Below are 27,241 nucleotides of genomic sequence, written 5' to 3'. Positions count from 1 at the left end.
CATGAGAGCCGCGGTAAAGTACGCGAAAAGTCATGAATAAAAAAGGGATCTTTTTATTCTCTTGTGTCACGCGTGGAATTCGAGAGTTGGGGTGAGAAATGCGAAATGCGTTACTCCGCTGAGATTTATAGATTTTCATTATGAGTTAGTCATCATAAAATTGCAACACGTATAACATCAGTTCACGAGCTTCCCCACCAAAATGCACGTATCAAGGTTACTCTTACAAAACTGATGTAATCCACCGATATCCAATTATCCCGCGTAACATCGGTGTGACGCGCGACGTTGTGCAAGACCAGTCGTGTTCGCTGGCTGGTTTCGTTCGCCCATCATGTACCAAGCTCTTCCGTTCTTCCGCTCTTCAGCTTCTTCCTAGGTTCGCGATGTCCTGGTCGTGGCGCGGCGAAATTTCCGATCGGCAGTTCGTATTAAGTCAAACTACCCGCGTTATCGCCAAAGCTTCCCTTTACCTCCTCAACCACCGATCAAGTCGACTATCTCGAAGAGTGTCTATCTGTTCATTGTTGCAGCAGCAACGGGAGGGCACCAGTGTCCAGCAAGCCGCCCCTGCCACCGCAACCGCCACGCGTCGCCGCTCTGGGCATGTCGACGCGAGCGTCGGCGTCGGCGTCGGCGTCGCGCCGACGCGCCGCCACGGACCTTGGTAACCCGGCGGCGATCGAGATGGCGAAGGCCCGCGCGATGCAGGCCGCCCAGGAGCGCCCGGTCGGCCTACTGGAGACCGACCTCGACGAGGCGGTGATCAGCACGAGCTACAACGGCACGACGTACACCGCTGGTCCGACCGCTGTCTCCGCTGCCGCCGCTGCCACCGCCGCTGCCGCCGCCGCCGCCGCTGCCGCCGCCGGCGCCGGTGGTAAGAAGACCCGCAGCCTGCTCGACCTCAACCACACCTCGGCGGCGGCGCCGCGGCCGCGGCCCGAGCACGCCCTCCACGTACCCCAGTCGCCCGTCGGCGCTACGCACAGGAGCCCCCGCGACGACGTCGCGTCCGCCGCAACGTCCGCCATCCACCAGCGGCCCCACAAGTCCATGGAGTTCCTCCTCGACAAGGAGAATCTGCATTTCGTTAAGGTGAGTGGTCCCGCTGCTGGCGTAACCTTTATAACGTAGGGTTTATCGTTCGGTATCGTCTGGTATCGTCATGCGACGAACGATGCGACGTGGACCAGCCGAGAAGAACCGCGCGCGAAATCGCGAGAATTCCAGGTCGGTCTCGGTGGTCGTCGACGAGGAGTCGCGTCCTGGTTTCGTTGCGAGATCGATCGCCAGCGGGGCTGGGAAGTTGGACGGAATGCACCTATATGAGACCCCGACGAGCGGAACCCTCTGTTCCGTGATAAATCGAGTCATGCTTGCGTTGCGAAATCGGTCGCGCGTGATATTGGGAAAGGGGACGTTCCAGCATAGATAGAAGAAGAAGTCGCATTTTCCTAAGTTCCGTCACGTCTTGGCGACAACGTTGCGAAATTACGAACGATCATCAAATAGTCTTCCTTAGTCCGATGACAGTTGGTGATGATTGAGGCGATAGATTAATGAGCTTGTGCCTTATGAAGACGCGTCGAAGAGTCGTTTGGAGCGAAATTAATCGAAAACATTTACGGATACTCCGCATCACGGGAAGATTAATTGGGAATGTTCCGATGGAGACGTGGACCATCTGCCGTTAATTAACACGGTTTTGATCGATACGTTAATCAACCCAAGCTACGTGCTCTTCGCACTGTCGTCGTGTCAGAAATTAGCATTCGTTTAATTAACGCTGTGTCGCAAGGCGGATTACATCGTCATTCAATATGGGTCTACCCGACTTATCTAATATAAGAATATTTGTTGCGCGCATATATTTAATACGTTTATATCGCGTGGCGTGATAAACCCCGGACTAAGACTTTTCCCTAAAAACTAAATAAGAGAAAAAAGGTCTTTAATCTCTAAAGGAATATTTAAATCGGATTTCAAGTTTTCTTTGATGAAAAAAAAGTGATCTTTGAGTGCTTTGAGTTAACAAGCGCACACAAGTATGATCATACGTTTCGAGATTGCACCAATCTGTCTTCGAATGCGCCTCGTCTGTCAGTCCTCGTTTACATCTCGAGGCACATCCATCCCAAGTGAGTGCTTTTACCGCGATTCTGGAAACCGCCGCTCTAATCTCGCCGTCGATAGAACACCGCCGACCGCAAGGGTGTCCCGTATCGACAAGCTGGTTAAATTAGGTCTCGCCGGATGAGCTCCTTTTAGCGAGCAACGAATCTCCGCCGATACACCTTCGATTCTACTTCCTCTCTCGGCTTGTCGCCTAGGTATATCGCAGCGAGGATCGATAGAGGCTCCTTCCGCGACAAGGTGCGATGAGTGTCGCAGAGTCTTTCTTCCGCATTGGCGTAGTTTCACGTGGACTGCCTCCGGGCTTCGCCGGAGGAGCGATTTCGTCGTAGAAATGCCACAGAGTTTCCTCAGTTATCAAAATCGACGTATCATTTTTTATAAACCCTTCAGAATCTATTTATTTATCGAGAGGGAGAAGGCAGTTCTTGGTGATCCACTTACATGATTGACAAAGCTTCAGGATCTTTTATAGGCAGGTCGAAATATAATACACAATTTCTGTAACGTCGGCCAAATCTTTCTCAATCGTTTGAGCGACGTATTTTTATAGGTGGAGAAACGTCGATTCTTGAGATACTTTGGCGCACGATCGTAAAGAAACTCGTATGAATTTTTAGATGTCTCTGGATAACACGGTTCTCAGACGTTGACACAGTGTGTTTTCACAATGCCACGAGCTATCATGAACAACCGTCATAACTCTTGTCGGACGGAGTCTCTTTTCTCCGTTTGTCCTGCTTTCTCCCCGGTGTGCGTTTCTCGCGATGGCGGCTCTGTTACACGTACGCGAAAGATAAAGACATCGATCTCACCGCGCGCACACGTTGATATAATTATTACCAATCTCCTCCTGATCTCGCGACCGAGCCGACTCGATTCGGAGAATCGGCTTTCCGTTTTTGTCGCCAGTCACGCGATGGACAAACTTTAACGTCACGCTATACTTGGTCAATCTGTTCAAAACTTCGTTTAACGTCATTAGCTACCTGTGACCGGATCGCAGAGCTGACTTTGGATTTTCGAAACGTCTTGACACGTGACCTAGTCATAACAGGAGGGTGACTTTAATAAGGGGTCGACGGTCACGAGGTTACGCTTCACGGGACGACGGTCGTCGGCTCGACGATCGGCATCGCGCATCGTGGGAGCCGCGTCGATCATCGGTTCCATTCGAGCCCCTTGAACGGACATACGCGTAGCGAAGACCGTTGACCCTGGTGCTTTGGTTCACGCCCTTCCTTTTCACGCGTGCACACGTTTCGATCGGCTCGATTAAACGTTGGGCGGTTAAGGCGGTCCGCTACACGCGCCTACAGCCAAGCTACCAGGCGCTATTATGATTTCAACAGCTTATTCTACGTAGGTCTATCTGCACTCGTCAAAGAAAACCGCGAATGTGGACCGCGAGCGCGATCGTGAGTTCCTGTTGAACATATGAAGCACGAAAACCTCCGGAAAGAAGAGCGTGGGAAAGAGTTATGGCGAAATTATGTGTCCTGGGTGATTTCCGCGGATCTAACGGCAATCTAACGGCAACGTGGTATAAAAATCGTGCTCGTGGCGTACAGAAAATTTCTAATGCGACCTCTTTTGTCGAGCAGTTTCTCGCCGCGCTTCTCGAAGAACCGGAAAATTATACAACCGCGCGCGTGCACGGTTTCCGTTTTTTAATCAGCATAACTCGTGCGCGAGATATCCTTGAGATGTTCGTTTGCGAAACCGCTCCGGTGGAGCCTCTTCTTCGACATTCTATATAAGAGGGGCTTTCTCTCCTCCCTCCTTTCGCCTATTCTCTTCTATTTCGTTCTGTACGACCATCGTCATTCTTTTGTTTCATTTTCTTTCTGCGTCTTCTTCTCTTCTCGTTCCCTCTTGTGATGCCTTTACTTATTACGTAACGGGAAACGACGAAGAGGAGCCCCTTCGGGAGAAGGAATTCGGCGGGTAACGGGAGAAAAGGAGAGGAGGGTAAAATCTTGCGACAGGTCGATAACCTTTATGCGCATTCTTCCGGAGTCGGGAAGACTCTGCAAAATGTCGTCTCAAAGAGGATCATCCTGAGGAAGGAGAAGAAGCGGAGCGCGACGCAGAAGCGCTTTGATCCCCGCGAATATATCTTTAAAGACTGTCGACGCCGACGGTGCAGGATGGGGCCGCGAGGACGATCGAAGTCGCTAATTCGACGGGGTCAAACGCGTGGAGAAGACATTTCTAGAAACGTTACAAGTTCACACCGTGCGATACACGATATTGACCACTTGAGGAACCCTCGCGTTTTGTTGCGAGATAATCGATAAACTGTTCGGATAAAAATATCATGTTAGTGCATCGTTGCGGTACCTATTGCTGGAAAATGAGCAATGAAGACCTGACGTAAAAGAGGCTGGAATGCCGTACTTCCGTCAAATTGTCCGGTTACTGGATAATAATACTTTTCCAGAAAGAATGATTTCAATCTTTACCCAACAATTTTAGAGAACATTTTTTTCAAACTGCTGTGCATACAGCAAAACATGTGGGTTAAGAGATAACATAAGATTCAAAAATGATTTTTATATCAAACCTATTATTTTTATTACGTTGCAATTCATTTTCGACTATCTCAGAAACATTTATACGAAAAAAATATACATAGAGAGAGGGTCATTTTCTTCCTCTATATGAAAAACCTTGCGCCAGATGTAACATACGCACTGCTAATTTTTATGACGATTTGGAGGGCAAGGTGGATCAGCGAGGAAATCCCGAACACGGCCACGCGACTTCCCGGACTGCGCATTGTGCAAATATCGGTCCAGTGTATCCACGGCTTTAACAATGCCTCCTCCCTCTTTCCTTCATCCTCCCGTGCCCTTCAGCTTCCTCCTCTCATCTCGCTTCCACCAGCATAGCGTATTGATCGACACCCAACACCAACGGCAGCGGCTCGTCCCGCCGCGTGCGTGTGCACGCGCTTCTTTGTATACGCGCGTTACGCTTCGTCTCGCGATACGCGCGCTTCCACATACGAGCGCATGAACCGATCTCTCTCTCATTCCGCTTCGTGCACTCCGCCTGGCGGAATTCAACACCACGACGCCTATAGCACGCGAATCTGTGCCACGTTGACCCCGCAGCCCGCGGAACGAAGTCGCTCCTCTATCCCAGCTGGTATCTCGCTAGACCATTTAACCGAGTCTTTGTTGAGGAACTAAAAAAGAGGAGATTGATTTATTTTTTACAAATTCTCTCTTTATACGACGACCCGTGAATTTATTGGAAAGATTCCAATGGATTTTTTTTCCTTTCGGCGAATGAATTATAATTAGAATTATCATTATAAATAGCTTGTATTAATACGAATTTAGAAATTTTTGGAAAATTTTTCGACCGATTTTCTTAGCGAATTAGTCATAATATTCAATTATTAAATATTTATTTACAGAATTAGATTTGGCGCATCTGAGAAGAGTGACATTTTGAAATTAATGTCTTGAAATTATCCCCGCGCGATTCTGCGGATGACGTTAGGTTCTTTTTCGTGGCCGTGACATTTGTATGCGTTAAGCAAACATGTAAATTCTCGATTAACATTTATCGTCCGATTGTCGGACCGCGCCGTCGCACAAAATTGTCCATTTATTGCCACGCGAAAATGAAATCAAATTTTAATCACGCACCGCACCATGCGGGGAAGATCGCCCTCCTACCCCCTGGAAAATTGTCGAACTGTTTAAACGCATTACCTCTCATCCGTGTTTGATAACTTGATTGTCCCCCGTAATAATTTCAAAAGCCACGTCGTTCCGCGACGTAATGAATGTCGCGCGTTTGCGCGGATATCCCTGTTAGCGGAATTGTTCGCATATTCCGCGCAATTTGCACGTCTATCTAGCGCCATTAAATTCCATCGTTCAACGTTCGGTCACGAAACCGGGAAAGTCACGATAAATTTGAGTGATTCCAGCGCGGGCTAGAAACTTACGTTACTTCCATTCGGGAGATTTTATCGCGGATTTGTATAACGCGCCCGATTAAAATTCATTTCCAAAATCCGTTTATCGCGCGAGACGCGATCGAGCCTATTGTCTTGGAATAAGGAAGGGATTAAGGGGGTCACGGTAAAGTCAATGAATCACGCGGAATCGTCTGTTTGCATTCAATGAATATATGCCGCCGCCGATCGAGGGTCACGCCTGGCCTGTTAGAACCGTCAGAAATCAACAATACGCGAAGCTGATGTATTTAACATCGTCATTAAGAGAGATGGAGGAAACGAGAAATAAGCGTTCGCGATGTACGGTTTAACTGAGATTTTTTTATTTCTCGGCGTAATAATATTTCGAACTCTCGGACAGCTTCCCATTGCAGAGAATCTCTTACGCCTCCATTGCACTCAGGGAGTCCACGACAGCTTGTTACGCCTCGGGCCAGCATTTCCGGTTCATTTTCACGTCGCGAAACCGTGCCAGCGCCTGTTCATCACGTTTCGTTTCGTCCCGTCTGGTCTCGTCGGGACACGAAATTGTGCCGCGTGTAGGCTCTCGCAAATCGATTCGAAGTCTCTCTCTCTCTCTCTCACTCACTCACACACTGCACCTGCATATGCCACTGGCCCGTATATTCCACACGCTCGTATCGCGGTTGGCATGTCGAGATCGGGAAAGGAGTCGACATTCCGTCAACCGGACGCATATCGGTTGCATTATGTAAGCGGCTGTGGAATAACTTTAGAACGCGAGGTAATTTTAAACGTATGAAAAGAAACGTCCGATAATAGAAGTATGTTTAAATGGAGAAACCCGTGGGATATAATCAAAGATACGCGTGCTTACAGAACCTGTCGATACAAAAGTTAGTGCGTTATTGAAGAGCTCGCGCTGTCTGATAAGAAATATTTTTCAAATACAAATTCTCACACACATATTCGCGCAGCCTTTATTACAGATTGCATTTTTCAAGAGTTCGCACTTTCTGGTAACTTTTTGCTTAAGTGAAAGATGAAGAGCGGTATTGTGTTATCGAGGACTCTCCAGAAGTTGACCCTTTGTTAGCTACCCTTGCGTCGCCCTTGTATTTGACCTACTTTAGCACCCTATTTCGGTTGAAAGATCTTGGTATATAATAGGGGCAGCAACTCCAGAAGGGTGGCGCTTTAATCCTCGTGACAGCTTGAAAGTGGATTATTTCGATATCGAGTTTCAACGGCCTATCCGATTGAAGTAAAAAATTCGATGTAAAATGAGCAGACACTTTTCTAAATGAATACTTCTTATATTAATTAGGACAAAAATAGCTACAAGACAGAATCGGCGATAATAATAATATATTCAGACTTTCGTAAAAAATAATCATAATTTTCAAACGCAATAACGATCACAGGTAAATAACTTTCTCGACAAGAGTTTTTCGGCAGCGTTGTTTCTCTCCGGGACCGATTATCGGCGATTCCGTAAAGTTGCGGCGTCGATTGCGTTGGATCGTTTAGGTTCTGGGCGGTGAAAGAAAGAGGCAGTCGCGTGAAACGTTAATACCCGCGGCGCGGGCAAGAGAGTCGAAGGCCGAGCGAGAATCCACGACGTGTGGGCGCTCTTCGTGCCCACGTGTATCTACGATACAGGCTGTGCTACGTGGTACGTGCAGTGTCGTAAACACCGAGGGGCTAATGGTCGTGTGACACAAAGCGTCTTAAAGCCACGTAAGAATTGCAAGCTTTATTTCAACTTTACAAAGTCTAGAGACCGGCGAGAACAGTTTCTTCACAGAGGAAATAAATGTTTCGCGAGATTTCTCGTTTCACGTCGTAGAAACTGGGTAACTATCCTTTTTTTTTTCCAAGAAACGACTTGATACATGAATAAAGGTTTAACATTTTCTCTGATTAATCGCGAGGTAAAAGGGTCATGTCGAACAAGATCCGCGTCAATGAACGCGAGAACCTCCGGCTAGAATGTTACAAAACAAAACGTTGCACGTGGCTAGCGGATTTCTGATTATTCCTTTCGCATAATGAAATTACGACTTTCCGTTCCCCGCGAAGCGCGACTTTGCACGGAGGGTCCGTTCGCACGCATTTATGAGCACTCGTATATTTATACGTGGCAGGCATATGCGTGCCGCATGTGCGAACCGCGATGCGTGGCTTTGCCTAGGCGATATTTTTGGCATTAGCGGCTCCAACAAATATCAATTGAAAAATAAATTGTGTTTATTACGTTTTAATTATAACGTAGCTTCTCAAAATAAAACTGTATAAAACTGTAAAATAACGTGAAGTAAAACAAAAATATAGAAAACAATTCAATGATAGAAAAATCAAGAGAAGGGAAAATGGATTTCTTAGTTTGTTGTTTCTTAGAATGAAACGTTACTTAATTAATCTAATGTTCACTTTGTCCACTTAAAGTACGAATAATACTCTTTTGTACACGAATTGCCCCGATAGAGCCCCACTATTTGGCCATGCTCCGTCATTTTCTCGACGTAGTTCGCTATCGTAATACACTTTCAACCAACATTTCTACGATAAGACGACGGGAATTATTTAGACACAAGGCGATTCCGCCGTTCGCGATTCCAAAGTTTCGAACGGCCGAGGAAAAGTTCTGCAACTTCCGCCGTATTTGTGTAGGTGCATTATTAAGGCCAGCCTTCGAAAACAATTGCAATCGATGGCGGTTAACAATGAAAGGTAAAAGGCGGCGAGCCTCGGCACAGGTTTCCCTCTTTTCTTGTGACTATAGGATCGGAGCTACGTGACTATTAGGGTTATATCCACGACATTATATCGTTCTATAATTCATGCGTGTATGTACAATAATTTTAAACGAATAGTTCACGCGACCGTCAACATACAAGTATCGCGAATGGCTAAGTAGCTAAGGTATACATAAATAAAGAGCGGTAGTTTTAAAAACTCACATAAAACCGGAAGAATTGTTGGTCTACTAGTTCGTATATACAATTGATTTTTAGTTTGAAATTCAAGTGAAAAGATAGTCAATATCTTAACGTGTTATGAGATTATTTTTAATATTAAAAAATAATTTAATTAACACACATTTTAACTTTACCACGTTAAGAATATTTTTTACACGCGTGGATCAAAAATTGTTGCGTTTGAAGGATTCTCTGAAGAGCGATAGATTCTCTTGGATATTATCGGAATATCGTAGGCGACGCTGGTTGCACTCGCGGATGCTGCGGGAACAGGATGCATCGCCCCGGCGCGATGCACATGCACTTGCAGCGAGAGAGAGGCGCGGGGTCTTTGGCCGCCTTAATGGCAGATGCGCTACGCCGTCTTTGACGTGGCTTTCCCCTAATTCACGCCAATTGACAGGGATGACACGATGACGGAAAAGACGACGGCCTGTAATTGAAATTAACATTATTGCATCTCTCTCTCCGTGTCTCGACACCCGAGACGCCCGTTACGCAACGCGTCCGTTCGTAACGCGATACCGAACCTTGGACGTTTCTTTTAATCGGGGTATAGAGAATCTTAATGTCATTTTGATTCCACCTCCATCAAGCTCGCTCTATTTTAATCTCTTTTCGTTACGTTCCGTTACGATCCGGCTCGATTTCCAGACTCCACCATCTGACTGCGTCAATCTTCGTATCATAATTTTATCGGAAGCATAAGATATGCGAGATTTGTAGTTACAGGTTTTAATAAGATTTCCGAAGGATTCCGATACGTCATGGAAAAGTCAGAAGGTTCGCTATCTCGCGAATCGCGCGAGTTCCATTTGCGGCGCGACTTTGACTTATATGGATATAAGAAAAATTTCGCGACTCGTGAAATCGATTCTGTGAGGCGAACGCTTCTTGCCGCCTGCTCTTCCCGTCCGTATTATGTAAACGCCCCTCACATTTCCGCACACGGATCGCTCGTATCCCGCTCGCGCACAATTCAGGCCTTGGCCTGATACTCCGAATCCTGCATCACCCGCCGTCCGTTTCGCGTCTGCACGGGATTGGGAAACCAACCGAGAGTCTCGTGCTCTCAATTTTTTTTTACCATCGAAAATAACTGGACGTCATTTATAATCGATTATTTTGCCGTCTTAATGCAGATCAGTTACCGGCAGATGAAATTTGAGGAACGCACATACATTAATCACATAAAACCTTATTTCTGGATTTTACCCCCCTCAAAAACCTATTTTAATTATTTTATAATTTTAGACAGAAATGCGCCCCGAGCTTCTCAGCGAAATTTTATATCATTTCCGCGAGTTAGTCTCAATTTCTTCACGAACGCCAACGCCGGGAATACGACTGCTCCTAGTTTTCCCTCGCTTCTTAAGGTAGCGTTAGGGATGGAGTTTGAGTTGAGGAAATATTTATGAAGCGGCGTTTCGCCCTACGCGCGGAAGAAAATTCAACGATCTAAAATGTCTCGAAAAATATTTTTCTTAGGCCGCGCGATACGCACACGTGCGTGCTACTGGACGAGAACCACTCCCTCGCTCGATGACGAGGAGAAGACAGGAGACATGGAAGCCATTCGCTTTCCGATTTAATCCCGTTAGACTTCGTGCATGGAAATCACACGCATGTTCGTCACGTGCATCCGTTATGTGGCCGTCGCGCGATTAGCATTGAAGTTGAGACAATGAAAAAATATGACGGAGCAACTAACAGTGACAAACCTCTAAACCCGATATCTGTCAAAACTTGCAAATCGTCAACGTTAACTTTTTTCTAAAAATATACGACACGCTTTGTGATAGAATTGTTTTGTTTTTATTAAATTAAACTAATAATCCGGCGTAGAGAATAATAATGAGAATTAGATATGTCCTGTATTGTACATATATAATCTTAGCGACTACACCTTCGGTCGTCTGAAAATGCTCTGAGAGTAGAAGTCCGTGAATAAAGTGGAGTGGAGTAGTGGAGTGTCGTTCCCAGATCCGACGATCGCTTCTCAACGGACTCGCATCGTCGATTATAGATCGAGAAGCGACTGCGACACAATGACAGCGGCTCACGGGTTCGTTAATAGCGCGGCGTGTCGAATTTTGATCGAGAGCGCGACGAGAAGCTGCGACGAGGGCCTCGTCGCGTCGACCTTCGCGCAGGTTTGTCCCTGAAACTTTCGCAGAGCAGGATTGATGTCTCGCACGATATAGTTCGCACGACACAACCACATGCTCTCTGTGTGCCACAACGTCACCGAGTGTCCCGAAACACTCGCGCCTGCTCTTCGTCCAAGTCGATCTCTCTTACGACGAACAATTTGACGGAAACGTTTGTAGGAACTAGATTAGTTATTTATTTGTAATACAGATATAGATACGCACAAGATAGATTGCGTAAGATGAATAAATAGATCAATCAGCCATTTAAGTTCAAGGATTAAAATTAATTATTGTCAATTCCATTATTAATTCCATTTTATTCGAATTTTCTATCGTTTGCGTTGGTAATTTTTTAATTATTATCCACATCTCTTGATCCTCGAACTTACGCGAGCGAGAAATATTTCTTTCAATTTATCGCAAAAGTTCTTATAATCGCCCATAATTGGACGCAGAGGGAACTAAAGGATGCGAACACGAATTTTGTCATTGCAGCCGCCGGAGAATGAGCTGCAGAAAGTGGGCGAGCGCGTGCCGAGCGAGCATGAGCTTAGGGTACAGCGGTCGTTGCAGCGGCTCAATGTACCCGACTGGTACAAGAATTCACCCGCTGCTCGCGACGGCTTCCGGCTGAAGAGGCACTCCGACGCGTCGCAGCATGGAGGATGGCGCGCCCTCGGCTCCAAGACCACCTCCCTGTCGTCCCTCTCGTCGTCTTCCAATCGACAGCCGACCACAGGTGGGATAGAGTCATCTTTGAACCAGCAATGAAATATAATCAATTAAGAAAAAGTTATAAACGTTAAACTTGAAACTTTTGATAAATTGAGAAAAGGGAGAGAATTTCTGGTCCCCAATGTCCAATTCTTGATTCACAAATAATTACAGACGTTTTGCAACGTAACGTTTAATTGCTTAATTATGCATTGGACGTTTTTCTCCTGTGTCACAGGTGTCCTTTTGAGTCCCAGTCCCACGCCCCCCGTATTTTCGAGATGGAGCACCAGCTTGCTGAACAGCGCCGGCAGTTCGCCCGCGAGTTCGGCCAGGTCGTCCTTCAATCACCGGCAGCCCTACCTGGGCTGGCGTTCTCAGGAGCGACTGACCAACCCGCGTACACCGGCGGAACGTCTTGCTCAGGGTATTCTTCCCCAGCTGCAGGCCGCAAACAAGGTAAGTGCGCGGCAAGAAGAAAAACAATCCCTTCCTACTGTCACTTGAATTTTTTTTGTCATTTTTATCATTTTATCTCATCAGATTTTTGCAATTTTTTACCGTGGGATTTAATTTTAGGGCAAATTAAAATCGCCCATCCGTTTACCCGCCACTTAACGCAATTTTTCCTCGTCTGTTTCGCCGCAAACGCGCCACCCAGCAAGCACAAAATGTCCCATGAAAATTATTGACATCACCGTTAACGTCACAACTTTCTTTGCGTCAGCAGGCCTTAGAATTCTAGCGTGTTCACGAATCAATACTCGCGCGATTGTGTAAATCTGTCAGTTACATGTTGAATTATTTACACGCGTTTACGCACTCATATATTCGTATTTATTCATGGATTCTGAAAGAAAACTAGACGACGCGACACCCCCGGGACTCGTTCTCATTTCACTCTCTGACCCCTCCGCGAGATTTGCATCTTGCTCTTTGTGCAATTTATTTTTAATTTCCGCGAGCAGCACGCAAGCGCGTCGCCGCTTTCTAAAATTAGAAATTCTGGCAGGAAAGCTCCTGTCATCTCGTATCTGTCGAGGTTTCTTCCCTGACGAACAATTCACGTTGATACGTTTTTAAAGGATTTATTGTACTCTAAAGCTTTTTCCTCGATCAGTTTAACAATTTTAAGAAACCTATCATAAAATTGTATCTGTTACAACAGATTATATAAAGTGTATAATTACTTATTTTATAAATATTATAATGCCGAAAAGTGATAATTATCAATTACATATTAAAAGATATTTATAGTTATTCCGATTAACTACTCATAGTCCTGATAATGATTTTTTAATCCTCCAAACACTCGAAACAATGAATGAATTGACAAATAATTTTTAGAAGATTTTGTAAGATTGCTTTTATCGAAATAATCTCTTAAAATCGAAATAAAGTGCCATCTAACGATGGCTAATGTTTTCCTGGTTGGTATTATAATAAATGTTTAATTGTCTGGAACGGATTTCATGTTTATTTCGCAACAACAGCAACAGCAGCAGCAGCAGCAACAGACAACGAATCAGCAGCTGGAGGTACGGAACTCGATAAAGGAAGTGACCTCGGCCATCGTGCACTACGTGCAGAGCGGCCAGGAGGTCGGTGGAGGTGGCGGCGGCCGACTCTCGCCTCGATCTCGACCTGAAGATTGGGACGACAGGGGCGGAGCGAGGTCTACCAGCCCCAGAGGTGAGCACTAAAGCACCCCCCCAGCCACACAAAAAAAATATATACCATCCTATCAACATCACAACCACCATCACCTTTGCTCTCCGTCACGAAGGTAATTTTTGAGTTTTCCTATTTTTCTTAATGTCTTCTTTTATCTTCCTTTGCAAGCTGCCTCTCTTTTTCTCTCTGTCTCTGTCTCTCTCTTTGTCTCTGTATGCATCAACTGGCTCTGCGCATCGATAAGGTCAAAACAGGTCGGTCTTTAACATTTTTAACATCTCCTCCTCCCCCGATTTCTCGGATTAAAGAATTTTAAGGGTCGAATTTTCTGAGAGAGCGTTGGATTTGCTTAGAAACGCGTCCCAAAATATTTTTCTCGTAACTCGAGCACCCTTAGAATTCTCCATTTCAACTCCAATTATTATATCATATATTTTAGTAAAACATACTATTGAGATTTACATATGAATCTCATATTTTGAATTAATAGAAATTAATGGAAATTAATGGCTCACTAATGAGAATTCAAATTATAGAATTATTTTTAATTAATTGAAAACTATCGTCACGCGAATCTATTTTGTTAGATATACCCACGGGACCAAAAATACAATTTAAAGACGGCGATAATCGCGATAAATCGCCGTGTATTAAAATTCAAAATTCTAAACTGTTTAAATGTCTAAACGGAGACTCTTCTTCTCGTTCGCCGTTGAGGCACTAAGTGCAAGTCATGGGCGGCTTGCGAGAGTTCTTCTTGCAAGTGGCGCGCATGCACGTGTCGCACTTTAACACGGTACAAGTAGTCAAGCTACAAGTACTCAGTCTATATCTTCCGCGTTTCGAATTGCGACGCACATCCTCTGGCATCTTACGACCGGTATCGCTTCAGATTATAAATAAATCCATTAATAGGATGTAAACGTTCAATCTCGGCGTCAAATGGTCCTTCATTAAACCCATCACGGATCTGATATCGGAAGTGCCCTTAGCACTTCCGCCTTCAAGATTATCACGAGAAACGTCAGTTTATCTTCTTGACTCTACTCACCCTGACGGTTCTGGTCTGTAGGAAATTAGAGATAATAGAAACGCGAAACAGCATTTGGTATTTGAATGTTTATTACAGAAATCGTTTATTATAGTAAGTGCACCCTTCAGCAACTGATGGGATTCACGCTTGTCGACATACGACGCTACAAAGTATAGCGCGATCGACAATGCGTCGCTTGATTTTGAAGTCTAGTGTCGCTGACTACTAGATTGTAGCCAGCGCCGGTTGGCGGATCGTGACCTTCTCATCTCGGACAATCCCGGCGCTACGCTGCGACTCGAGAGCGTTTCGTCGAGACGAGACGCTGCTATTTCGATAGTGTCTCATGACCGTCGCCACCGAAATAGATTGCCCTGAAATTCAAACAACCTCTTCTCCTCCTCCCTTCATCTTTTCAGTGCGAACGAATACGCGAGCAAGTTGTCAGCGAGATATAATATCGGGGCTAAATTGAAAAAGACGAGGACAAGCTGAAAAGCTTTGCGTGAAATCGAAATTGCAAAGCCCTATCTTATCACTGAAACTTTGATCGACTTGATATCTTCCCGATGTGCTGCTGTGACGCGCATTTGAACTTAACGCTTATGATACTAACCCTAATACGTTTGATAACAGATAATGGAACTAACTTGCTGCTTACTTAAATATTTTTCGTATAACTATCTATTAACAAAACTTTGGTGCTAGTTTCACTAACGTTATTTTTTTTTTTCCAAGATTTATGAACGTCATACTTAACGTTGTATAAAATTCAAATGTAATTAGATGCAATACGGTCGTGCATAATCATCGTATGATTACGCTGTTGCATTTTCTGAGTTTATTATTTTTTGTTCTCTTTGTTATTCGTCTCGCAATACCCATACAGCGCTACTAGTACTTAAGACGAGATTATAGGATCAATGAAGATAGTTATGTATAATGCCCGCATCGTCGGATCTTAATCGTCAGAAGAACCTTATAACGAAAGAGATTAGAAATCCCCTCTGGGTATTATATAACACGAATGCACGAGTAGTTTCTTCCATGGTGCTTTGCGCGTTTAAGAACGTGGCAGTTATTTATTTAGCGTTTAACCCCTTACAAAATTAAATCTTGTAGCTAGATTAACATGTTTGTATAATATCTATAATCGCGGAATGTATGAAGTAAACACACTGATACTGTGATCAGAAATATTTTAAGGACTAATTTTTTTTATTTACGGCTCTCCGATCCTCCTAGATGTAATTGGATTGGATGTAAATTTGTGAATTTTTAAAATACAAAATATTGAGCCACGTTACGGTTTGAGAAAATTTTATAAATTTCTAATAAGTTAGAAGTAGATTTCCCTCGAAAAGAAACAGGGCCAGGAAGATCGAAAAGTCGATTAGAGTTAGTTCCCGACGCCGACGCGAAGGGGGTCACTTACGACCGGGCCTAATCGCTCTCGCATTTGTGTCGGCACCGCGAAGGGAGCGTGAGGCTGTGCTGGATGGAGAGCTCGTTCGTCGGCACGCGGCCCGTGGACTCGCCGGAGACGCCTATGAGCCTGGCGACCGACCAGGAGGCCGGGGACTGCTGCAACGCGGCCGGCACCGAGTCCTGCAGCTGCCAGGACTCGGCCGCGTCCGGGCTCTACCTGGACCTGACGCCCAGCCGGGACGACCTGCGTCATCAGCATCTACAGACATCCTCGGCCGGCCCGTCGCCCACGTCCTCCTCGAACTATCATCATCACCGCCACCATCAGCATCGCCAGCATCGCCAGCAACAGCAGCAGCATCAGCAGCAGCGTCATCACCGCGGTGAGTTGCTGCTCGCCTAGCGGACGCGCGAAACTTCCGGCACCCGGCTACTTCCGGCACTCCGCCCGTCGCTGAGCGCGCGAAACTGACGAAGACGATCCGCGAGGAGGTCCTCCTGCAAATCGGAGATAAAGCCGAGAATTTCGAATTTGTGAAATAGCGTAATCGGTTTTAGAGGGAATTCGAAAGAACCGTAGATATACAATCAAATGTAAACATATCAATATATTGATTAATATTGTAAAATATCAAGTATCGGAAGGGGAACGATTTAATTAAGACATATTTAAAAAAAAATTGTTTCATAAATTTATCGTGAAATAGATTCTTTGCGTCCCCCAAGTTTTTCGCCCTCGAGTCGTCCCACGTGGTAAATATCAAAGATGCCCTTTAAGGGTGACGTTTATTCGTCGCGCTTTCGTCTCGACGTAGGCGCAGAACCCCGGGAAGCACTCTCATAATTCTCTCTCGGGTCCGCGAGTTTTTTATCGTCGTCACGACGGTGATTAGAGCTTACGCCCACATATCGATAATCGTTATCGTTCCGTCCTCGTTTTTGTCAGCTTTCGTCGCGCGCTCGGACGAGCCGCAGGTGCGCGAGGCTTAATCGAACTTCCAGGACTCGGCTAATAATTAATTTACAAAGCCGACTCGAGCCGATTAACACTCTCCTTTTCTCTCGGAGGTTTATCACCGCGACTACGGGACAATATAAGGCTGCACCGTCCACTTGGGAGTTCTCTCTCTCTCTCTCTTTCTCGTGCCTCGAGAATGATTCTCGATAGTAAAAACCTTTGGAGCTGCGAATAATCGTCGACTTCGTTCACCGAAAGATCCTTTTACTACCGAGAATTTCCCATTCAAGAGCCGGAAGCTCTCAAGTGGATATCAGGCTTGATCGAACGGCGAGACTCGAGATGATGATAAAACGAGACGAACTCGTATTGCATTAATATTTAACTACGTTGCGATTTAGCTTACCCGATTGCAGCTTACTCGCCCTAGGGCGGACTCGACTTGCTCGAGGATTTTTCTTTCTTTTTTTTTTTTCGGGAATGAAACGAAGCCGGAAGTGGCACACTCGAGTCGCGCTTTTCGCGGACTTTTTCGCGCAGCGAAAAAAACTCTAAAAGTAAAAAACTCTCCATTCCACGCGCGTTCTCTCGTCTCTCACTCACTATCTTTCTCTCTCTCTCTCTCTCTCTCTCTCTCTCTCTCTCTCTCTCTCTCTCTCTCTCTCTCTCTCTCTCTCTCTCTCTCTCTCTCTCTCTCTCTCTCTCTCTTTCATTCTCGTCGTCGCTCATGCGAGAGAGCTCGTCGCGAAGAATTTTGTAGTACACTTTCTTACTTTGTTTACGATACGTGTCGACGACCCTCCGCTCCCTCTCCCCGTTCGCTGATAAAGGAATAATTAAAAGGCGCTCCCCGTATATCGTGTATGGAGATATCAGTTTTATATTAATTTAACCACTGTTTCTTTTTCTCCCTCTCCTTCTTCCTCCCTCACCATTGTCAGTAGTTATTTGCGTTCATGTATGTTTACTGTAAAGCTGTCCACACTTTTCGTTAACACCTGTAGAACCTGTACAGGTACATACACATACTTGTATTAATTAGGTTTACTTATGTGAAGCGCGCGCACATCGTTTATTATGTGTTACGAGCGCGTTGATATTATTATTATCATTATCGTTATTATTTTTAATTGTATTATTATTATTATTATTATTATTATTGTTACTATTTTAATTACGACCTCGAGGCTCGCAGAATCGTACGCGCGTCTCGTCTCGTCTCTTCCTGTGCCTTAATGATTTCTTTATCCTGTAATTATTATCGGTATATATCAAGTAAGTGCGAGTGATATTAATAAAGATTGATTCGATCGTGTGAGTCACGAGACGGCGAGAACGATGATTCTCGCGATGATTCTGCGTGCCCGGTGCTCCCGCCTCTGGTCTCTCTATCACTCTTTCAAACGGTTCCGTACTTATTGTTCGGACGCGTCAACGATTATCATTTGTCTGTAGAGCGTATAATTACTACCCCCTGGCAACAAATAAATTATTGTCGTCATCCTTTGTGTTCCCTTCGTAAATTTCTTTGTTCCCACGTTCATTTATATATAAATATATATATACGATTATTTTTTCTTCTCACCCCTATATCGTTGTTAATTAAATCGGTTCTCATTTCGTAATCTCGATTCTGTAAATATCTTGCTGTTGAAATATTTTATCGATACATATCGCGCACGTTTACGCGTGCGTTCTTGAAAAGAACCGATTTAATCGGCGCGATCACCTATGTGAACGTCTTCTGCATATTACACCTATTTCGGTCGCATTCTCGTACCACGTTCTGCTTGTGTCACGGTAAGTGCTGCAGAATTTTGTTGCTCTCTCGACCATCGATGATCAGCAATCGAGTTCTGTGTTGTCTCTTTTATATATGTAACTTGACAAGCCGCACTTATGCGCGCGTAAAGCACAATTGATGACATTAGATGTTGATCGATCGGCCCCCGATCGATAATTAGCAGTCGTGAGACGTAAACTTGATCTGGCACATAACTAGATGTATTTTACTTTCCGAGCCGCAAGTTGCGACAACGCCGACAACTCCGGTCGGCTGCGACAACGCGCGTGCTATCGATGAGGATCGCAAAAGTTTGTCATTTCTCCCTAGTATGAGGAGCGTAATACGCTTTTTCGAGGCCAAGAGAAATTTAACGAAATTAATCAAAAGGCGCAATGGGGGAAAGGAATCGCTTTATTCATAATGGGGTCAGGGGGTCAATGGAACCCTGGAAAAGAGATTACTCCATCTTTACTCACGGGCGCGCACACACACACACACACACATACACGCAGTTGCCTCCTTTCGTAAAACCGGGACCGGATTAAGGGGGCAACGAGAGAATAATCGCTTTGTTATTAATCACGGAGTTAACGGAAAAATGGGGGAAAGGCTTATCTTGTTCTCACCTCAATATATATGCATTGAGGTGAGAACAAGATAAGCTTCCCCCCCCCCCATTTTTTCGTTAACTCCGTGATATATACATATATATATATATATATATATATATATATATATACACACACACACACACATATGTACACGCACATGTACACGAACGCGCGCGCGCGCGTGCGCGCACATACACTTTCGAGGCCAAGAGGATGACGCAAACCTCTCTGTCTCTCTTTACCCCCGCATGATACCGATGATCAGGATCGGGCCAGAGCGATACGGACGAGGCGATGGCGACGGCAGCTCTTCTGCGGAACAAACCGAGCCCGGGCTCCACGACCCTGGAGGACGTACTCGACTCCCTCCTGGGGCTGCCACCCGCGTCGCGTACCCCGAGTCCTGGCCCGGGGGGGCCCGTCGTGACCGCCACGTCCGCCATCCGCCATCGCCATACGAACGCCGCCGTCGGCCAGGCGAAAGCCGGGAAGAGCTGCAACGACCTACGCCAAGACCTCCAAGGTAGGAGGACTATGTAAGTTTTCGTTCTGATCGGCGGATCCTACACCCAAGGACGATCAATCTCTATAATACCGTACCCCGAAGAGCGTGCGCGTCGAGTGATCCCTTGAAGAATCTTACGCAAGCGGCAGAATTCCAAGAATAATTCGATACCGAACATACCCCGTTCTCGGTCCCGTTAATTTTGCACCGAAAATTTATTGGACTTTCGTCCGCGAAGGGGAGGGGGAGGATTTCTTTTCTTTTGCTTCTTAACACGAGGGAAATCTGCCGCCGGTGTATATGCGTTTTCCGGGACATTTCGACGTACACGTGACCGACCATGTGATGTTCCGCTTTTGCGGCGTAAAGCAAAAAAAAAACTTAAACTTGCGTTTCTCTTCGCCTCGTCGCTACTCACCTCACCCTTCGCTTCACCCACGGGGACTGCGCTTCGTACTTGAACGAAGGAACCAGGTTTCGCGCGGAATCAGATACTCAAGATAAAATTACATATCATACCATTTGCATCCTTACATTTTCACCTCGTCGACGGCGCAGGAAATCGAAAGAATTTGACCGAAAAAGTACCCAAGTACTCCTCCTTGAAAGAGAAAATTTCAATTTTCATCCCTAAAGAAATAAAATGAATAGAACGGGACGAACGAATGCAAGTTGTTGCTTTTTTTTTCAACTCGAGTCCACGTGGTCCGACGCCGGACTCGATCGTCAAGTCTATATCGATATAGAAAAACCCACGAGAACGTCATATCCGAGCATCAAGAAGAGGGCGATAAACGCGTTATCTCGCGCCTCGACGCCTCCCCGCCGCCCCACGAACTCACGTTCTTTTGCACCTTTGCAGAGGCGAGCCTAAGGGCGTGTAAAGCCCCTCGCGGGGTCGTAGACATCCTAGAGTCCAAGGACTCCGAGGACGAGTTCGGCCGTGGCCGGCCGCCGCAGCAGCCGCTCGCTGCTTATCGCGCGAATGAGAATTAGGAGCGCATGATTAATAACACGAGCCGAGACGGAGATCGTAAGACAAAAATCATCACCAAGACTCTTGACACTCTTTGTCTCTCTGTCTCTCTCTCTCTCTCACTCTTTTTCTCTGTCTCTTTTCTTACATGTCTTTTCTTTGTCTCTCTTTAAAGATCTGTCCCCCTTTTTAGCAGCGCTTCCTATACTTTCCAACGATCTGTCTTCAACTTTCACACACTTTTATTGTGAAAATTTTCGACCGCGTTGTCGAATTTCAAAAAAAGACAGAGTACTAAATTTAACGGGAGGATCGATGGCGATTGATTTGCTTCATAAACTTAAGTATATATGCCACTTTTACTTTTGATGCGGAAAACGTAGGAAAGTGCGCGACTAAAAACAAAAAACAGATCTTCTGTGGTTCTGTGCACGATCAAGCTTCTGGCACGTGGGATGAGTTTAAATACACAGATTGAATTCGCTCCTACGCGAACTTATAGCAATGTGCCCACTCGCTCTTATATTGTAGCAACTCTTTTTCTAATTGTACATTCGACGACATAAGATTAGAAGTGAAAAAACTTAAAAATAAAAAATTTGTTTATTAATATCTTTGGAAAAGCAGTATCCACGCGAAGAAAAAAATTTTTCCGCAAGAATTTCTCAGAGAAGTTTTAAAATGATTATTTTAAAATAAAAATTGAATAAAACGTTTTTCCACTTACGAAATTTGACATTGTATTTGTCTTTCTAAGTTAATTCTCATCCACTTACAATGATGAAAAGCTTTTACAATAACATTATTATGAAGGAACCTTCCGGAAGGAAGGGAAATTTTAACAGCAATTTTTGAAAAATCTTAAATATATTTATTAGCTGATTTTTATATGCTTTTAAAAAAAGGTTTAACATATTTGTTTAGATTAGAACTCGGATATATTTTTATAGTATCTTTTTCTCAGTTAGCTATCTTGTTCTTCTTTAAATGATCTCAATCTGATTGTTATTTGCTTTGACGCTTTAGTTTCTTTAGATAATCGCTTCAAGTACTAAGTTGTGAGGCCATATCACTGACACAAGAGAAATGCGATTTAACGGCAAGGAAAATTGGACTGTCGGGGGGAGGAGAATTATTATACGTACGAATGCGTCATTAAGAGATACATCACGCCGATCACTGTCATTCACGCTCATTATCTGCTTATAATCATCATGTCATTGTGCTTAACGCGTTTCTCGCGCTGGCTCTCGGTGACGATGACGGAGGAAAGTGAGAACGAATCCTCATCTCATTCGATCTAAACATCGCTACGCGAAATCATCTAGCTCTATTCATCTCTCCATCAAAAAGTAATAAACATTATCGTTTCCTATTTAATGCCATCGTTCTGTAGGGTGAATCAAGAAAAGCTCGCTTCCAAATTGTGTTAAATCCACACTTTGAAAATATAGAAATTATACACATTGCAAAGAGCTGCATGAAAATCTTGCAAGGATAATATACGCTTAAATATGAATCTTCGCTTTTTAACAAAATTCACGATTTTGAGGAGAGCTCTTCAGTTTAATCACGATCGTTCTCCGACCTCTCTCATCGTCTCTCCTATCGACCCTGCCCCGTCCTGCCATACCCATACTGACAAAGGCAATCGATCTGACCTGTCGCAGAGTCAGCTAAGAGCGTGATGGACGTTCACCAGGCAACCGTCGACGACCAGCGCAACTTTTACCCCGGCGAGCTGGTGAGACGGAAGAGCGAGGGCAGCGACACGCTGCCGGCCTCGCGAGCCGTGGCCGCGTCGTCCTCGTCGCTGATGCCGCGCGGCAGTGGCGGCGGTGGCGGTGGCGGCGGCGGCGGCGGCAGCGTCCAGCCCCGCCACCGCAGGGTGTCCTTCGACAACGCCCAAGACTCCACCACCAACGGCAGCTCGGCGATGGACAAGGTGGTGCGGTGCCGAAACAATAAATGCGGCAACTCGACCACCCTGGCCGAGGCGAGGAGGACCTACAAGAGCTGCCACAATTGCACCTGCCTATACTGCTCGCGCGAATGTCGACGAGCCCACTGGCAACGTCATCGCAGGACCTGTCTGCACTCGCGTGCCGGCAGCCTCTGCCGCCAGGTGCTGTCCTCGGCGAAGGAGGACCCGGCCACCCTGAAGCACATCTCCGCCCTTGCCAGACGCGGCTACGCCGCGCACGGTCGCGGCGCGGTCAAGTGTTTCTTCTCGAGCCCCGAGGCGGCCGAGCGTTTCGTCGGCAACGGCTTCGCCGACCTCGGCGAGCCCACGTACGTGCGCTGGTCGGACCTGCTCCCGGGCGAGATGGGCGCCGAGCTCTACGCCGAGCTGATGCGCCTCTGCAAGACGTACAACCCGGAAGCGCGGCTGGTGCTCTACGTGGCGGTGTGCGTGGTCAGCGAGGTGCCGACCAGCGGCGCGGTCAGGTGGGAACGGCAACTGGTATCCAGGTGCGCGAAGATCAGGCTCGACGGCGCGGCCAAGCAGCACGCCTCCTCCTCCTCGGCGTCCCCGCAGGCCAGGCGGAGGCTGTCGCAACAGCTCGCCCCCGCGTCTCCCTGCAACATCACCAGAGAGATGGACTCGCCCGAGACTCTCGTGCTGACATCGCTACCCGGTAACAACGGTCAGAACACACCGCGAAAAGCGCGAGAGATTAGCTTCACCAATATTCAGCGGCAGCTCAGGCTCAGGGGGGTCTCCCTGAGGAGGCACTTCCCTCAGGTCTATCGGAAACTTTGTTCCTACGTGGACGGCTCGGTGGACAAGTTCGCGCCGGTGACCATCTATCCCAGAGATCAGGCGTCCGGCAAGAGCTTCATGTGCATCATCATGCTGGACGCGGAGCCCGAACGCCTTCAGCTGCTGCCCACGGACTCGTCCAGGGTGAGGACGGTGGACATCAGCGTGGAGCAGGAGTGAGACTCGCGTCGTCCGCGTGGAAAAGGATCCAAGAATCGGGATGGCTCAAGACACGTCGCTCAGGATTTTCCTCAGGTTCGCGGGGAGGGAATCGGAAACGTCGTCGTGGATGGATCTCTTCGGGGTGAGCACGACTGACGTCGGCCAACGTGGCGGAACAAGAGCGAGGATCACACTTGGATGAAGGGATAGTCGAGAGAATTGCAGGCGATCGCGAGGGACGTCGCTCAGAATTTTCCTCAGGTTCTCGAGAGAAAGATCGAAGATGTCAATGGCTGCCGACGGATGCTTTCAGACTGAAGACTACTTCATCAGCCATTGGAGTTAACTCGGTTACAATGTAATAGCTCTAAAGATACCCCCAATTTCGTCGGATATCTTTTGGACGTCTATATCGTTCGTGAGAGTGTCTAGGTAAAAGTATCTAGATGAGAATGTCGACGGAAGTCCCAGATGGGAGGCTCTGGAGGAGCTCGACATTCGAGCTCACGGACTCGTAATGATTTTACACGTAGACACGCATACACAAAGACTTTTTTCTATCTTTCCTTCTAGAGAAACAAAAAAAGAAGTCGAACGCGAAAACTGAAAAAGCTCTGTTCGTACACACACCCTCCACCCTCTTTTGCGACACACTCTGCGTATCGCGATCGTATCAAGGCGACCCTCCGTCATTTCAGACAGTCCTCGATTTGGTCGTTGCTGTGTGAAAGGTTTATCAATCGTCCGCCGGGTTGAGTCTTATCGGCGAATCATTATCGACTCTTTCAATCCGGGACATATGAATAATTTCCAAAGAATTCAAAGAAAATATACTTAAATGTTTATCAATGTATTACAACGATTTGAACCAGATAATAATGCAAAATGCTTTCATTTTATGTTTCTCCAGCGCGATTCTTTTGCAAGGGTTGAAAGGATCGGTGATTTCGGGATCCTCGAGCGGACGGAGCGGAAAGTAATATTTAGAGTACGTTGTTGTCTCTTCGTTCAACTTTGCATCGTTTAAATTTTATCGTATTATATATTATATGTGAAGAGGCGGGAGACATTTTTCTTAGCGAATATATTCACGATTGATCGAAGTTCCGCTTAGATCCCGCGTTATCGGAGACGAGATTGAAATCGTGCAATATATCGAGAGCCTCGAAAAAGGGAATATATATATATTTCAAGAGGTATACTGTATTTTAATTCGTTCGCGCAAAAATATGTCATTATTACGATTAAGGGAATGCTTGCCTTATTTATCGGCATGTAAATATAATTGAACCAATTAATTCTCGTCGTTATTAATCGGATTAATTTTAATAATATAAACGCGAGATTCTTTTTTTGATATTCCTTCTTCAAAGGAAAAAGAATAGATTTTGCCGCAAGTATCGTTCACCTCCATGACATCGTGCCAAATGAGAAAAGCATTATGAAAATCGCAAAAGAGCATCAGACTTTCGAAACGTCGCCGCGGGACATCGTCAACTTTTTACGACACCATTTCAACTTCTTATATTCTCGGGAGAACGCGCCACGCGTACAATTTCGGTTGAGAACGGCGAAAAAGCTTTCCCCGTGGATCAACGAATCGCCAATTTATTAATAGTAAACGTATAGCTTTAGGTCGAGCTGCATCACGAAACGACATATAACAAAAGGCTGATCTCTTTCTAGCGGGAAAAAAAAACCACAAAGAAGGATGATTGACAATGGTGCCAATGATAACGAGAGACTTTACACCATTTTACTTCGTATAGCAATATAAAAAATAATGTGCTGAGAGAGGAAAGAATAGAAACCTGCATACCCGAAATTATGCGAGTGTCGCGGCGTCATCGAGCGACGATTAATCAAGCAATCGACGATGCTTCGGTGATCACAATTTAATAGATAATTAACGGTGGAGGGAGGAGTGAGGGGAGAGGAATCGCTTGCGAAGGAATTAACGAAGGGCGCGGAAGCGCGGATTTCCTACGCTACTCGGTAGAAGTCGTTTTTATCGATGACAATGTAATTTTTATCGACGATGAAACACGATGGAAAGTAAAATCGAACCAAGGGAGAGGATGCGTCGTATAGTGCCAATAATAAAACGCCACGGATATTTCTATAGTCGACGAGGAATACTCGATTCGCTCGTCGAGGAATTATAAGACGAGAACTGCGTTTTCGTATACACGATCCTTTTACGACTATTGATTTCGATTGTTTGTAATTACCGGATTCTTTTGTAATGCGTAGCGAGAGAGAGAGAGAAAGAGAGCATCGAGTTATTTATCAATCGAAACCGTTACATTGTCAAGCTTGTGCGACCAACGTTGATCCCTCATTTACGTTTGTACATAGCGCTATTAAAGGGATATATACATATATAGGAAGGATAAATTAGGAGTAAGAGAGGCAACTTCGCTAGTGCGGCAGGGGGAGATTTTAAAGGAAATCGATCAAAATCCGAAAGTAGACGGCTTACCGGAGATCAGTCCGTTACACCCTCGATAGTTCCTTTTTCCTATCTCTATTACGAGAACGATTAGTGCGACTTCGCTATACAGGTTGTACAATAAAGTGTACTAACTCCGACGCTTTGCGATACATCTTGTATAAATATATTTATATATCCATTCCGCTCTCTCTAGAGGTATATAAGGATCAGCGAAAGAGGATAAGTCGGTCGGAAAACAAAAATACTCGATTTTGTAACATTAAGGATACAGCGTGTTCGTGAGAGATCTGTATCTCCGTAGGGAAAGTTTTCTTTTCGTAGAGGAAGATTTCTATGCTAGAAAGTTTAAAAAAAAAAGAGAAACGATAGAGTTTGCATTATCTACAATTTACAGATTTGCTAATTCGAGGAAATGCCAGAAATATTTTTGAACTGTTGAACGTTCCCTTAATTTATTATCATGAAATATTTAAACTGAACCGGAAAACATCTGTTGTAGAAATGGTATGATTACAATCGCGGTAATCATAGATAGAAGCTCTTCGAACACCCTGTATCGCTCCGACCGATTCGCGAGAAAGCTGTTGCTCGACGTATGACTAATCGAAACGAAGGAACTAATCCGCACAGAAAAAAAAAAAGAAGAATTAAACGATCGAATTTTGATCAAACGAGCAATCAGCCCGCGCATAGTCACTCTAAAAATCTAAAGATATCGTTTCAGCGTCTATTTATCGGTGCTACCAGAATGTGTTATCATTGTTTTCGCATCTGTGTATGTCTCGATTTTTCAAATAAAATGTTAATTTTATTACACATGCCCACGGTGTGAATGCCCTCGCCGAAAATCGCGCCAAAATAGTTCGCAAGACAATCGGAAATTAAACAAAGCAAAAGGACACGACGAAACAAAGGGAGATTTGCGAATTAAAGTAAAAATAACGGTACGCCATGCGCCAGAGACG

General features: G+C 45.5%; 1 protein-coding gene across 9 annotated transcripts in view; it reads left to right on the top strand.

Moving 5' to 3' along the window:
* Positions 1-27,092, top strand: part of LOC143893308 (uncharacterized) — a 47,168-nt gene extending 20,076 nt beyond the window's left edge. For 2 of the 9 annotated variants that reach the window (XM_077398528.1, XM_077398529.1), the window contains exons 6-12: positions 534-1,098; positions 11,706-11,949; positions 12,163-12,383; positions 13,418-13,616; positions 16,110-16,442; positions 19,680-19,937; positions 22,566-27,092. In XM_077398528.1, the coding sequence (XP_077254654.1) occupies positions 534-1,098; positions 11,706-11,949; positions 12,163-12,383; positions 13,418-13,616; positions 16,110-16,442; positions 19,680-19,937; positions 22,566-23,839 (3,094 nt within the window). In that variant the 3' untranslated portion in view covers positions 23,840-27,092. Of the gene's footprint in view, positions 1-533; positions 1,099-11,705; positions 11,950-12,162; positions 12,384-13,417; positions 13,617-16,109; positions 16,443-19,679; positions 19,951-20,781; positions 20,953-22,565 lie in introns of those variants that run through there. The other 7 variants (XM_077398534.1, XM_077398530.1, XM_077398536.1 and 4 more) reach the window with 7 other exon arrangements.
* Positions 27,093-27,241: the final 149 nt, after the last annotated feature.

Source organism: Temnothorax americanus, unplaced genomic scaffold (genome assembly GCF_048541705.1).
Source record: "Temnothorax americanus isolate GAGA-0224 unplaced genomic scaffold, ASM4854170v1 Scaffold12, whole genome shotgun sequence".
NCBI lineage: Eukaryota > Metazoa > Arthropoda > Insecta > Hymenoptera > Formicidae > Temnothorax > Temnothorax americanus.
This window is presented reverse-complemented; position numbering and strand designations above follow the sequence as displayed.